The sequence below is a fragment of the Motacilla alba genome, chromosome 5 (genome assembly GCF_015832195.1).
Source record: "Motacilla alba alba isolate MOTALB_02 chromosome 5, Motacilla_alba_V1.0_pri, whole genome shotgun sequence".
In the NCBI taxonomy this organism is placed as follows: domain Eukaryota; kingdom Metazoa; phylum Chordata; class Aves; order Passeriformes; family Motacillidae; genus Motacilla; species Motacilla alba.
This window is the reverse complement of record NC_052020.1, coordinates 10,888,878-10,904,304: the sequence shown is the minus strand read 5'-3', so window position 1 is coordinate 10,904,304 and position 15,427 is coordinate 10,888,878. Positions and strand designations below refer to the sequence as shown.

General features: G+C 43.9%; 1 protein-coding gene across 3 annotated transcripts in view; it reads right to left on the bottom strand.

Moving 5' to 3' along the window:
* Nucleotides 1-310: 310 nt before the first annotated feature.
* The window catches only part of SCUBE2 (signal peptide, CUB domain and EGF like domain containing 2), a 35,776-nt gene continuing 20,659 nt past the window's right edge, over nt 311-15,427 (bottom strand). For 2 of the 3 annotated variants that reach the window (XM_038139220.1, XM_038139221.1), the window contains exons 13-22: nt 15,296-15,382; nt 14,465-14,569; nt 13,366-13,521; nt 12,841-13,044; nt 5,230-5,397; nt 3,869-4,030; nt 2,972-3,169; nt 2,236-2,388; nt 1,141-1,220; nt 311-498 (exon numbers count right to left, since the gene is read on the bottom strand). In XM_038139220.1, the coding sequence (XP_037995148.1) occupies nt 346-498; nt 1,141-1,220; nt 2,236-2,388; nt 2,972-3,169; nt 3,869-4,030; nt 5,230-5,397; nt 12,841-13,044; nt 13,366-13,521; nt 14,465-14,569; nt 15,296-15,382 (1,466 nt within the window). In that variant the 3' untranslated portion in view covers nt 311-345. The remainder of the gene's footprint in view (nt 499-1,140; nt 1,221-2,235; nt 2,389-2,971; nt 3,170-3,868; nt 4,031-5,229; nt 5,398-12,840; nt 13,045-13,365; nt 13,522-14,464; nt 14,570-15,295; nt 15,383-15,427) is intronic. The other variant, XM_038139222.1, reaches the window with a different exon arrangement.

The window sequence follows — 15,427 nt, the reverse complement described above, 5'->3', positions numbered from 1 at the left end:
AGCCTGTCTGTCCTCATTAGCTTTTAGAGGCGCTGATGAAGCAACGGGGCAGAGCTCTACAAACTTCTGCTTGGCGCCCTTCAGTTATAGAAATCATGGGCAGTCTCCAATTCAGGGACCTGTGAGGTATCCTTTGGTACCCAAAAGGTATTATCTGGAAAGGAATCAAAATTCTGTTCACCAAAATATTTATATTAGCTGAGAAAGCCAAACTCTGCCAAGAACGGAGCTGGCGAGCTTCCCTGGAGTGTCTCTGCCAGTGTGTAAAACACAGAGAGCAGCCCCACCTACCACAGCCCCTCTGTGCATGCCCAGGGCTGGTTCAGCTTTTAAGTTCAGTGCCAACTATTTGTAAGGCCTCAAAAATCTGGAAACTTTGGAGCGCAGCAGCCGAATGAAGGATCTTGGGAACATCTCTCTGGACTCCTGGGCTGTGTACTTGAAGTAGTTCTGCGGGTGTGCCAGCACGTCAAACAAGGCTTTTATCAGCTTCTTGTCCTGGGAAAAGGGAAGCAGATTTTGTAGTAGCTCCACAGAGGTGTTATGGTCATTATTACCAAATTTTAATGCCTGTCTAAGTCAAAAAACATTATGGGGCATTTTACTTTTCGAGTGTTTCAGGGGCTTGGAAGCGGAGCAGAGCAAGGCTGACTTTCAGGCTCCTGGAAAGTCACTGGTGTTCTACATTAGCAGCTCCAGAATTTCTTCCCTCCTCATACATCCAAGAACAGCAAAGAAACCACAAAATGAACACACACTTGAGCTAATATCCAGCAAAACAAAGGCGTGCACTCAACTCGCCTGTGGAAGTCCCCTAACCAAGGTTGGAGAAATCCACAAAGAGATTTTTTTTTTTTTTGCACAGGAAGAAAAGTCCTTTGGTAATCTACAGGCTACAAGGAGCAGCACCAAGGGTTTCCCAATAAATCGGTTTCCCTGGTAGCTCTGATCCACCTTCAGTCCCCCTGAGCAAAGGGTCCCCTACCCACTGCTCTGCACAACCAGGATCTGCTGATTCACCCCATTTCCCTGAAGCAGCTCATGCCTGGTGCACCAAGGAACAGACTCAGAAGCAAACTCACTTGTACCAAATAATACGATTTCCAATCAAAACCAACATGTTTGGTGAAAGGAACGTACCTTAAGTATTTCTTGATGATTTTCAGATGCATAAAGTCTGCCATCCCGAACAATGTCTTCTATTAGCTCTTGGTAATCCTCTGGGGGGAATGCACAAGAGAGCAATTTGCAGCTTCCCTTCACTTACATACTCAATGCCTCCCGTGGTTACACATGGAAGCCCTGCCTCAGAAGAACCAGTAGTACTTGGCTCTCATATTAGCAGTAAGAAAATATTCTTAACACTTTTTATTATGAGAACAGTGTACTCTGCCGAGCTGCTCGGCATCAATCTGTCAAAAGCAAAGGAAATCATAAAGCACCCAAGACTGGAGTGCATGTGGTAACCAAGTAACCTGCTTCAAACCAGCTGAGCTGCAGGAACCCATCTGTGCACACCCACAACCCGTTATTGACTTCTTTCTACAGGAAGAAGGAATAAAAAGATTATGTAAAAGAATGCTTTCTTAAAAGCAACCCCCCTGGTCAATCATAACCTGAAATTCTTCAAAAGGAGAGGTTCTCCCCTGAAAAATTACTTTTCCACCACTAGTGAAATTCTGCAGACCACAGCAGGGATGACTTCCTCACAATTAACCCAGTGTGAGCAGAACATACAGTATCACCTCACTCATGCTGAAGTGCAAATCCTCAGCTCCTGTTTCACACCTCGTGATTCTGACAAGGGTGAGGTGAAAACCTTTCCCCTCGAGCTTCTTTTCAATACATATATTTTGCCATCTGATTCTAGGCCACAAATGGTAGCAGGAACACCATAAAACACAGGTGCTTGGGCTCCACCTAATTCCTAAATGGGGCCTCCCAAAGAAGATGGAAAGGTACAGAAGTGCATAAAACTTAGATTCTGTGTCTGAGCTCTGTGATTTGCAGGCCAGAGCCCAGAACTCCAGCTTTTTGTTTGGAAGACATGGTGGCACTTAAAAGACTGCAGTGCACTGCAGAATTCCTTAGATTAGGTTTAAGTGAAAGAGCTCCTGGAAGCAGCTCCTAGTGATACTGCTGGAGCACTGGGCTGCCCTGCTGCTTAGGGAGGGGAACGCTGCACTGCTGCAGCTGCACTGGCCCACATCAGCCCAGCTGCTCACTCCCACTTACCATCATAGGTTACATAAGGGACTTGGAATCCTTTGGCACTGTTCCCTTCATTGGACTTGAACTGGATCCACAGTTTCTTGGACCTGGAGGTGAAGGCTATGGGGCGCTCGTAGGTCTGGCAGGTCTCGTACGTGGTCACCGAGTTGGAAGAAGCTTTCAAAGCAAACACACAAAAGGCAGTCGTGTGACAATGCTTCCTGCTAAAGAGCTGGTAGAGCTGTTTGCTCTGTTACCACGAGAAAAATGCTTGCTGGTGTCAAGAAAACTCCTCAAAATGTGGCAGGCCATCAGTGAATGGCAGGGCATCAATGAGGGACTTCTTGGTGAGGGAATATTTTCCTTTTTCCTAAAATAACAGTCTACTGTTTGAAGGACGTGCCTACACTAGAAACTGAGGTTGTTTATCCACACATCAGGCACCTGTAAGGATTAGCAAGCATTTCCTCTTTCCTAACCCAGGCTAGAACTTCTTAGCATAATGGTTAGCTTGAGCCATCTACCCCTTCTTAACAATATTTCTCTCAGCTCACTGACACATCATGGCCTTGTACCCTCTGAATTTCACTGGAAACTACGGGGCAGCATTGCCAAACAGGACTTCTTCATTTGCCATGAAAGAAATTTCTGCTCTTAAGTAGAGGCCAGGCAGGCTACATTCAGTTTCTGCAAACAGCAATGCCTGTGAGAGCCCTGTGCTTCCCCCTGAGCTGTGCCCCAGTGGGTGGTTCAGACTCACAGCTTTTTCTCATCACCAGGTAGTCTCCACACTCGTCCTCGATGGGCAGGAATATTTCTGGGACCACGATCAGGATGCGGCGCTTGGGCGGTGGGTTGATGTTCCAAGTGCACTCGGTGTTTGCAGGGTAGTCCCCGGGATAGTTGGGCGATTCAATATATCCAGTGTAATCTCCCAGCTCCCCTCCACACTGCCTGTCTGCAAAAGGAGCGAGCTCAGCAGGACATGGCAAAGAGAGGTCACCCTGCAGCCCTCCTGCAGTCACATCAGCTGCGCGGGTGAGACACACATTTTCCTTTTTGCATCTGCTGCAGGTACAGCTCTCTTTGCCAGCCTCTCACATTCCTGTGTTGTTTGCATGTGTCTGTGTGCATGTAGGCTCTCCAGAGGTGGTTCTGAGCAGTCACCTCTCTGCCCTCCACTCTCCCTCTTGAATTTACCTCAGCTACCATAAATCCAGAACAGTGGCTCCCTTTGTAATGGACTCTTTCAAAGGTTGTTATTAGCAAGAAATGATTACTGGAGCTGTTAACTTTTGTGAGCCAGCTTCCATTCCTCTTAATAGGAGGGAACAAATCAAGGTGTTGAGGACACAAACTCTGCTGTATGAGGAGAGAACAGATTTAATAACAAGACCCCGAGCAACCCAGAACCAACTGGCAAAACACAGTCATCCCTTACCTTGACAAGGCTGATGGAACCAGTCTGCAGAAATGGTCTCTCACAGACCTCAGTGAGCCATGCGGGGTGAGATGCAGGCAGGAAAAGAGGAGAAGCTCTGCCTTCTCTCCAGCTCCCTGGAGCAAAACTGAGTTTTGCCCTGAGGGCCACTCTGAACATTAATGGCCCGGTCTTTTTATTTGTAAGAGAGCATCAAAACCATCTTGCCGTACTTACTTTTGCACTGTGTTACGTTTGTTGACCCATCAAAATCAGTCGTGGTGTTTCCAGGGCAGGAAATGCAGTAATTTTGTCCAAACTCAGGCTGGTATGTCCCAATTGCACAGCGAATACATCGGTGAGTTGTGGTGTTGTAGAAATGGCCAGGAGAGCACTGAACTGGACAGTAATTAAAGAATCATGGTTTAGAAGTGCAGTAGCATACTAGAATATGCTTTTATACCTTTGTGCAAGACCTAGTGTCATCTCAGAAAATGAAATGTCCTATTAGGAAAACGTGGGGGTAACAAAAAAGAGGTAATTAAGCAAATTTTAGTTCATCAGGTCATTCTGTGCAAGTTCCAAATTCCCAAATGCAACACTGTAGAGTGGTTCTGTGTGGAAGCAGCAATAAAACCATATTAACATACTATGAGGGTAACAAAACTATTTCAGTTTTTCAGGTTATTTTGTACCAGTTGAGAAGATCTACTATCAAATGTCATTTTCTGTGCTGCTCTGTCCCTTTTTTTCCCTATTCATTTTAAGCTCTGCTTACTCCCAAATAATTCTTGCTGAGTTTTGGAAGCTAACTCAGCCAGGAGTCCTTCCCCACATGCTGCCCCAATCCAAATGCTTCAGATAAGCTCCAAATAGTTCTTGCATCTGTGATTCCACGTCTCATGTGGCCTCTTCCACATGCAAATTCCTAAGCTCTTCATTCCAGTTAATAGAAAGAATTCCTTTAATCTCCACTCCAATTTGAAAACTGAACCTCATTTATAGGCTTGGTTTTGTTTATGTAAAATAAAACTGAAATCAGCTCCTCTTATCTTGATCCAGAGTTTTAAGATCATTTTTTAGTACTTCAGTTTCACAAAATTAAGTATGAAAAAGCAGTCTTTGTGGCTTCAGTGATTCTACACTGAAGAAAACTATTAGATATCACAGTACTACCAGTAATATTAATTCTTCAATGATACTGCTAAATTCTTACAATATGTTGTAATTCTCAGTAAACATATCTTAACTGAAACGAGAGAGAGCTCTTCATCCAAACCACTGCCAAATGTTTGCATCAGGACCTTATTTCTACCCCTTATTCCTGCTCTGCAGCAGTAGATTTTCTGTTAAAGACTTTGTCCTCTACTGATTTATATAACTAATTTTCTTTTACCCATGCTTTTGGTAATTGGTTTTAGAAAGAATTGAGGATTTACTGAATCTCCTCACAGCCAGGCCAGGTCATCCTGCTGTGGGACTCGTGGAAGGAGTGACCCTCAGCAGGAGAAAGAGCCTTCTCTGAATGCCCCACCTGAGCAGCAGCATCTCCTTTTGCCTCGGATCAACGCAGTTCACCAGACAAATCCTGGCCTCACCTTTGGTCTCACAGTCCTGAAACAAGGATGCCCCGCTGTGCCTCGTTGTTAGAGCTCCTCCACAGGGAAAGCAGGACACTCTGCCAGCCTCAGGCTGGTATGTTCCAAGGGGACATGGCAGACAGGGCTTGAAGCCATCAGGAGAATATTCACCAGGGGAGCACTGATCTAGGAGAGGGAGAGCACACATTAGAGAAGATGAAGGAATGTCAGTGAGCCTGCACAGCACCCACAGCCCCACAGGGAAACTGCTCTGCTTTGCTGGGGCAGCTGGAGCAGGGCTCCAGAAATGAACGCTGCCAACAGCTGGAGCTTTATACCTCCAAAGTGCACTGTGCAGCAGACACTGACAGCCTTCAGGGCTAGGGAGCTCTTCTGGGAGCTGGAATGGATTTCACACCTTGTTGCAAGGCCACACTGGACACTCAGCCTGTCCAGTGCTCTCTGCTCCTCTGTGCAGTGCAATTGTGTAGGGATTATCTCCTCATTCTAGCTAGAGAGCTCTTGAATGCCTTCCAAATAAAAGAATTTAGTATGGAACCTAAGATGCCAAAAACATACTTCCAGGTTTCTGTTCCATCTTATTACTGAACATTCATATCTCATGACCATTAGTATCACCAATTGTGTGAAAACCTCAAGTGCAACAAGGAGTTGTGCAAATTCAGTAAACCAAACATTATGCCTCAAAGACTTTTAAAGCAGAAATACTCTTGCCATTCCTCTGATAATCTTGGGTAATGACTATCTGTGCACTGGGCTGCTGCATTCTGGATGGTGCACAGACAGCACTAACCCAATCTGACTGATTTTCCTTCATCACACACCTCAGTATTATCTAGCAAGCCCAGCAATATTCATGAGTATCTTGGAGAAGTTCTGGTTTTCAAGCTCTTCACAAAAGAACTGGCTTCAGTGCCAGCTTTTAATAATTAGCCTGCTCTGGAAAGCCACAAAACACTGTTGCAGTTGTTCAGCTGTGCTGAAAAATTCTGTCCTTTTAAGACCTGTTACGATAATAAACTGTTAGTTTTAGTTTATAGCTCCAATAAATCACTCAGTGAATAGCTGTTTTGTTAGGAAGTTAAATTGGCCTTGGCTTCATTTCAGGGTGTATGACTAACAACAAGCAGGGCATTAACCACCGGTCATGATCAATGATGAAGAGTTTTGTTTGTGGCTGATACACCAGGAGGAATCGTCGAGTGCTCCTCCTCGGCTTAAAAATAAAATGCAGCAGGTTAAGCAATGCTCTGTGGCTTATCAATGAAAGCTTGTGAGGAAGTCTGAGCTCCTGGTTCTGAGTTTTTCCACCACACATCACTTCTGCCCTCATAAGGACGCACATTCATTTGCTCCCACACTTTTCAAGCCTTTCTCCATTTTATAAACATTCCTACAGAACACTCATCTCTGTACAATTTGGGCACTTCCACAAACATGAATGAATTCAGGCTTTCATTGCAGCACTCCTAATAAGGTAAGGAAAGAGCACTATTTACAATTCCATGACAAGGAAAGACAATTCAGGGTTAGGAAAGGTGATCCTGAGAAGTGCCTAGTGACTTCAGAAACCTGGAAGAAATGGAAAGACCTGAGCAAATCTCCTTCCCTCGTACAACTCCATGGCTCTATGGGAAATTAATGCTCTGAGTGGCCTGGCTAGAAAATACCTGCTCTCTGCTCTCTCCCCTTAGCTTGTCTCTTTCCATTCATTTTAATCTCATGTCAAGTTTGGGATGTTTTTGGAGTTTTTTAGGTTGGTTTTTGTTTGTTTTAGGGTTTTTTTTTTTTGCATTTGGGAGAAGGTGTGTCTCTGTTCTGTGTTTCGAATAGAAATACTGACCCTACAAATTCAGTCTTAAAGCTGTCCTTCAGGTTTCCTAAACTTGCTGAGAGTCCAGCAGAACAGTAGGACATCTATCAGAGCTCAAAGGAGACCTGCCCCGGGCAGGAATCAAACCCACAACTTATGTGCAATTGTTGCATTTGAGAACTTATCCCTTCAGGTCTCTCTTGACAACTTTACTGTCTGCATCTTACTTGTCTTGAAACCACATGTTGTGAAAATTGTGGAGCTCCCTGAGGAATATAACTGAGTTAATCTAAATCTTCTTGGGTTGTTTAGCAAAGTGCCTAATTTTTGAAAATTTGCACTGTGGAAGTAAGCTTAAAAAAACCTCCTCAGGCATCACTGAGATCCTCAATCTGGGCCAAAGGAGAACTTTTCCATTAAATCTGAACTGAGTCAAGTATTCCCTTCTGATTTTCCTCAGAGGTGGCAACATCAGAAAGAAAAAAGTATATCTAGCTGCCACCACTGCACCACTGTAAGAGGGTGTTCAAAGCCAGCTGAAAAAAGCTCTGACTTCTGAGACACACCAAACACTTCAGGCTTTGATTGATCCTCCTCTGTGCATTTAAGAAAAGAGGTCAGTACACCCACATACAGATTTTGCTATTTACAATCTAACAGCTACTCAATATTCAACGCAAATATTAGAATTTCTCCATGCCATGTCCAAGTTTGAATGCCTCAAACTCACAAATATATCGGTTTCTTCACATGACTACATCAAATCAAGCTTTTCACTGCAAAGACCGTTCAATCCATAAACACATTCCCAGTAAACTGGTCCCAATTCCTCCTCATCTTCCACCTGGAAATATTTCACCCACCCAGCCCCCCCGGAGCGCAGAGCTGGGGTAGTGAGGAAAGCCTGTTTAGAAGCTCACAGCATTCACAGGGGCCCAATTTAGCATAACAAATAGACTTCGTGCTAGATTCAATTATAGTAATATTAATAATAGAGGCATTATTTCAACCAGAAATCATCCCACTGAACCCCATAGGACAGTGCATAAAATTAGGATGAGCACTCTCTTAAAAAGAAGCCCAACAAAATGAACAAAAACAAAAAATCCAGAAGAAACACCTCTACAAAGTTGAACTCCTCCAGTTATTTGCTTAAAGAAAACAAGTACAGAAGTTTATGAGCTTCATTTCTCAGAATTAGAAGCTGCATGTTCCCACCTGACATGTGGGAAATACTCAGTCAAAGCCAGATCTGAAGATGTGCAAATAATGACATTAAATCACAATTCCACTGGCTGGCTTTGCTCTTTTTTTTTTTTTTTCCAGAAACTTGATTGTTTTTTTCTCCAAATGAACAAAAGAACCAATTGCCTCTAGTAGACTTCATTTCTGCAGCCACTGTCTTTGTTTATCTTCAATGCCCATTAAAAACCTGGTCTTGAGTCTCATGCAGCTGTTTTAAAGGGGAAAAAAAAAAAAGTGAAAGCTTTTCTGATGCAAAAACAAGAAGAAAAGGGGGGTGGGGGGGAAGAGAGGGGCCCACAGGGAACCAGGATTAACAGTTACAAAGACATTTAAAGGCTCTTCCCCTCTTTTCAACACATTAGCCTTTGAGCATTTGCTCCTATAGACAAACACCGTAGTATCTCAGGGGCTGAGAAGGTGAACCTCATAAAGGAGGTCATGATCCACCAATTCACCATTTTCTTAAGAATGATGCCTTGACTTTATAAGGAAAATCACCAACAAGTGATGCAAATTGATTCTGAAGCGGCATCCTTTAAGTTATTGTGTTTGAGCAGGTCACACATTTAGGTCACATGAGATGGTTTCGCATTCGAAGGATTTATGTCTTGAGTCTATGATTTTCAGGGCAAGTAGGTTAGCAGGAAAAATAGCCCCATTTTCCCCCCATTTGATAAATTAATTTCTTCTTCTTGGATTTTCACAAAATTGTAAAAAAAAAACAAACCAAAACAACAACAGCTGTGCAACACAGCTATGAATTATAACGACTGCAAAGGCAGGCAGCACTTTGCTTTGCTTTTAAATACCTCTCTCATACTTTTATAATGCAAATATCATACCACATACCAACCTTTGAGACGTGGTTCATCATTTTGGATGAAATGTTATTGTCTTATTTGCATCCTCTCAGCTGAGGGGACAAAGCTGCTGAATGCTGAGCAGTGAATTGCACTGACACCTCCCACACAAGATGAAGCTGCTCATCATTTCCATCCTGTGCTGTTCTCTGAGGTGACAGCCTTTTGGGGAAACCCACTTTCAATTACTGTGGAGCAAGGATGTGCTGTCATATCCTTTTTTGCATCCATTTCAGGAAATGGTAATTCTCCTGTCACCTCTGAAAGTATTGCTGCGACCAACACAAAAAAAAAAATAAAAAAGGCACACCACCAAAAAAATCCCAAAAAACACAAAACAAAAAAAAATAGATCAGGCAAGGTGTGCTTTTGATGCCATGGGATGCGATCAAGGTATGACAGAGTTTTAAGCAGTGGAAGAGCAGCTAAATCGCTTGTTGTTTGAACTTATTTTCTTTCAATACAGAGGTTTCTGGTAAATCACTTTCTGAAAAGGAACTGGTAGTATTTAAACAGTTGGTCTTTGGCTGTTAAATCTCTCTGAAGTCAAGCTCATACTGGAGAAGGAGCACTTGTAGCCAGGCTAGTGAGTGAGACTGCATTCTCCCCAAGACAAATGTCCTCTCAAGGCAGCATGTAGCATTTCCAGCATGCTCAGAGGGTTCACACACAGACTTGATTCAGTGACATTCCAAAATGGATCTTTGTTACCTTAAGATCTACTTCAATGCAGAAAAGTCATACTTCTGCTAAGAGAATCCAGTTCTCTGGGAAGGCTGATGGAAGATGCCTTTTGCCATATGCATTTCATGGGATATCCATGGTTATGGACCTATCACTGCCTGCTCCTTGGAAGCCACACTCAGGACTTCATGGGATTAACCAACATGAGCCAGTGCTGAATGGGCTCATCATAGATACAGAACTCACACACAACAAGGTAGAAAAATGCAACATTTGAGCCTCTAAAGCATTAGAATATCCCAAACAGAACCGTAGAATAAACAGCAAAGCTGAAATAAACCACACTATCCCTTGGAATGAGCTGTGAATTCCCTTTTACCAGCAATAACTGTTTAAAGAACAGCAGGCACACAAGTGCAAGCATCCAGCATATTAACAATGATAAAATACCCTGGAAACCACATGCAATTTGTTCCTGGTGTCTTCCTAAAGCTTTTCTTCTGCACTGTGCCCCACTCAAGAACATAGGAGTTAAGACAGGAAAATCAGGGATAGAACTACCTCTCCAGAAGTGTGAAACCAAATGAAATTTATCTTGCTGCTGCAATTGCAGGCCAGTTACCCAGCACAAAAGTTGTCAGAGCAGGAACTGGACTTTCCCTCTGACACTGCTGAAATATAAATAATGTTTCAGACAGTGCTGTGCCAGGGGAATTCTACAAGGGGACCAAAACTGTATCTAACCTGGCCATACTCCAAGTATTTGAAAACAATGAACTAACACCTGCATTTTACTCAGTAACTGCATCAAAGACTTGTAAGTGCCTTTGACTTGCTTTGTTCTCTCACTGCTTCCTATTCCTCTGGCCAGACTGAGCAAAATCCCTCTGCCAAAATCCTTTGCTGTCCAGAGGCCACATCCACCACCTCCCTGATCCATCTCCTGCTGTGGAGCCACCTTCTCCCCAGACCCACCAGCACGTCTAGGTAAGCAGACCCCAATCCCATCCAGAAGCAGCTCTGCAAAACAGTCAGATCAAAACAAAGGAACAAAAACCAAAAGTCCCTCTCCCACACATATCCCTGAACTAGCTTCTTGCCTTTCTTCCCTCTATTCTCCTCTCCCCAGCCTGTTTCTTAGCTCCTTGTGCCTGGCAGCCCAAGCAGCAGCAGCCCCCCAGTCCCACCTTAGCCATTCACCCTGGGACAATCAGCTTTTTCCAGGGAAATGAGGCGTTGGTAACAAAGCTGTACTTTTATGTCCTCTCAGCAACTGGGAGCTGTCTGCCCAGCTCCCAGCAGCCTGACAAGTGGTGTAGGGAGGTGTCACAGATGCTAATTTTCTGTACATTTAATGAAAATAAACAGGGAACGAGTGCAAGGAGAGAGCCCTTAACATGGGTGTAAGGGAAAGGCTGTGGTGAGGGCTTCACCTCCTGTTTGATCCCAGGGAATCTCCACAGGAATATGATCTGAGTGACTCAGCTGAAGAAAGGAAGGTTCATTTAGTGATTGCACCTTGTTAGGCATGAGCAAATTGAACCATAAGGCATGAGACACACAGGATCATTCCACTGCTCCCAGCAGCACCTCTTAGGGTGTCCAGAACAAACTGAGCCACCAATTCAGCAACAGAAGAGGCCTGACTCCCACAAATTGTTCTTCAAAACCTTTGTCTTCATATGCTCAGTGGCTCTGTTTTAACCATGGGCAGGCTGATTGTGCTCACCCCACCAAAGAGCTTTCTGGGCATTGTCCAAAATTCCCTTTTCTCTCTGAACTAGCACAGAAACGCCACGTATGCTTCTCATTTAGGCTGTGAAATTAAACTGATTCTACAGCTATCTAAAAAAAAGTGCTTCTTTTCTGTTCCAATTTCTAGTTGTGATTCACATTGCCTTCTCCATCTGCAACATTTTTAGCTTACTCATTGCTGTTTTCTCCATGAAGTCACAAATATCTTCAGAGTCATATTGTGCTCTGTACAATTGGAATGACAGATTTTTTTCAAAGCCTTCCTCTAGCATCCAACAAAATAGCTTGAAAATATCCTTGTAAACTCATCTCAGTGAACTTTCCAAAATTTTTCAGATTTATTGCAATGTTCCAAGAAAAAAAAAAAAAAGAACTCTTAGAGCTTTTTCTGAGATTTCCTGAGTAATTCCCTGCTTGCTTGCACAGATGTTTCAAACGATTTGTCTGTTCTACGAATCCAAGTTTTTCTAGAGTTAGCAAAACTGGATTGGAAAATCTATTCTTAGGCCAAATGCTGCTGCTGGCAGACATACTAATTCACTGTGACAAGCATTTTAAAGGCTTGCTGATTCACAACCCACCTACACGCTGCCTACCCCGTGCAGCCTGAATTAGCTGTCATGGTTGTTAGGCCTCTGTTAAGATGTAACATCTGACCCCTCTCCTTAACTTTTGTGCTTTGGAAGCCCTTATTATGGGCTGCATTATGGTGGTGCCCTCCAGTGCCACGATAATTAAGACTTTTCTCACTGATGGCCTATAAAATCTCCATGAATTTATAACTCTGTCATGAAGATTCTCTGGGACTCTGAGCTTAATCAGCAAAGGGAGTGTGACTGTATCAAATTCTTGGGACGAGGGAGAGGTGAGCTGTGCACAAGCGCAGGAACTCAGCACTACTAAATTATTACTAAATTACTAAAGTATACTAAATGTAGTCCTAAAAGTAACATTGGTGATGTCAAGGCCATTGGTGCCTGATGTTGTTCCCAGGATTTCTGCCTTCAAGCTTTTTGCAGGCTGTGCATCAGCTGTAGTGCAGTGCAGTGAGCCCTGGCTCTACTCTGTAACACTTCGATGGCCAACGATAAATTCAGAGGGAGAATTCCAGCAGCACTAACAGCACCCCCACTTCTGCACACCCAGCCCTGCTCTCTCCTGGACAAGTGAGCCCCGACCCCTCCGAGCTCCAGGCCTGAGCAAAGCAGTGGAACGCACAAGGTGCTCCGTCCCCACTCCCTCCTAACTCACCACATCTGGCCCCCGGGTGCAGCTGTCCCGCGCCACAGGACTGCTGTGGCTCTGAGGGCCTGAGAGCCTTCCTGGCCACCTCGTGGTCCGTGCCCGAGAGGCGGATGCGGAACTGGTCCCTGCTGACCGTCTTGCGCAGGGTGCGGATGGTTTTCCGGAACCGCTTCTCCGTCTTCTTGCGGGCGCAGCGCACGTCGCACGTGTCTGGAAAGCATCGGGGGGAAAGCTGCCCTAAGTGACCTTGCACAAAATCCCACCCGGTTCCCATCACCAACCAACTCAAATCGCTGGGAAAGTGACTTCTGGGAACAAGTGTGAAATCCTCAAGGACAAATACACTGGGCAGCTCTTTGATCTTTGGAGTTATCCCCGTGCCTCACTCTTTCTGAAGCAGTAAAATTAACGTTCAAAACAGGAGATACTTTTTATCATCATTTTGCATACAGACAGAAGTGAAGAATACAGAAATTAAGGAACAAACAGCAAGAAGCTTCAAAGCGCACCTGGAATTATTTTCCAACCAACCTGTCACCTCCTTCCAGCTCGTTTCAAGCTCAAAGTCCGCAGTGATAAAAATCTCTCTAGTCGCTGCCAGTCTACTGAGGGCTCCATGACCTTTCTTGCCAGAGCTGCATGTTAGGTTTACATAGTGGAAGCTCTCCATTACTGAATTTTGTCTCTCTGCGTGAACAAAATCAAAGGAAGCAAAAGCTTGGCCAGGTCTGTTATTGAACGTTCGCCGGTGCTCAGCACGTGGGTCACCACGAAGAGTCAAGGAGGAGCAAACCATCACCTCCACGGGCCAGTGAGGGAACAGTTTGGCCAGTCGCTCACCTGGTGCACCCTCACACAGAGTCATGACTATTCTCATGGCTTCAATGAGGAAATAAGGTTTAGGTAAAGGAAACACCCAGAATAAGTAAAGGAAACACCCAGAGTAAGCTCTGGTTGTGGAGTACATAACTTGTCACTGAGCATTCAGCGCAGTTCCTCACTGTTACTCTGCTGAGGACAAACAATCAGACACACTGATTCATCATATTGTTTAATGACTCCTTTCCCCATTTTTTCTTTTTTTTTTAAAGCACTCCTCCTCATTTTCTGCTGACTTTGTAAATTCCCAGCCTATTCTTTCTGCTTTGGAACAGATGGAAGAGCTGACCTCACTGCATCCATCTGGGACTGCTGAAGTATGAAAGGAAGACAAGAGAAAAGAGGAATAACCCTACGACAATAGAGTCAGCATAAAGGTCAGGAGATTTTTCAACGAGGCACCAGACAGTAAGGAGCAGGTGAGAAAGGAAAGAAGAGAAATATAAAAACAGGAAGAAAAGGAAGGAATCAAATTAACAAAAGGAATGGTTGATTTTACTGAGAATTTATCAGCAGTATTACAAACAAAAAAAAAAATGATAAGGGTTTTCCTAGCAAGACTGTGAGGATGCCACAAGGAAATCCTGGGATCTGAAATAACTGTTGCAAGAGTCATGGCCAAGAAGGAAGAAGTGAAGAACAGAAAGCCTTCAGTCCCTTATACTCAGCTTGTGGTGTACTTCCTATCTGGAAAGCACTTAACCCCTGAGCTACGGCTCTTACCTGCTTACCTGCATTTTTATATTCATACCTGGCATCATCTGCTCCAGACCTTCTTGAAACATCTCAGTCTTTTTCAAACTACATTTTCCTTCATTTAATTTAAAGGTTACGCTTATCTTGATGGCTGAAGCATCTTCAGGAAGAAACAATGAAACACATTACTTTTAAAAATGGAGGAGAAGATTGAGATAGCCCTAATGTCACACCACAACGATGACAATAAAAAATACGCTGATATGAAGTGATCATCACAGAAAACCTAATGAGATGTTAGGTTGTGAAGCTGGTGAAGCTGGTTCACAGCTCCTGCTGTGAAGCTGGTTCACAACTGGAATTAGAATGAAGTGTAGTACATTTTTTTCCGGGGGGAGGGGGGAGGGAGGGGGCAGGAAAGAGAGGGAGACCCAGAAAGGAGATCAAGCAGATCTCCTCAGATCTACTATTGGGTGAATTAAATAAGGGCGAGCTGAAATCAAAGGAGATACTCCAAATTATTTCAGAAAGTAGTTTATGTCTATGGCTGTAATGCCTTCTAAATTTTACAGTCTAACAGCTCAACCTAAAGACATCGGGTGTTGCCAACACTGTCCAAGTTTGGATGACTAAAAGGAGACATAACTCCTGGTTAAAAGTGTTTATTTCACTACTGATCTTTTTCTTTAAGTCTCAGTTTGAATCATGCTGACGAAGCAGTATAGGGGCAGTTTTCTGCAGCAATCATGAACTACAATCACGAGGAAGAGGAAGAAAAAAAGCTATAGATTATAAGGGGGGGGGAAGTCAAAAGAAATACCTTTGTTTCACAGTTATCAAAGAAAATAAATCAGTCAAACTACATAACAGTAAATGTAGTGATTACCCAGCCAGCTGGAAGCATTTGCATTTTGCTGCTTTTTCTTAAGCTGAGAGGACCTGCCGCAGGTGAGGGTGTAGGCATCTTGTGTTCCTAACAGACAGACAGACAGTAAAGACACAGGCACAGTGCACACAC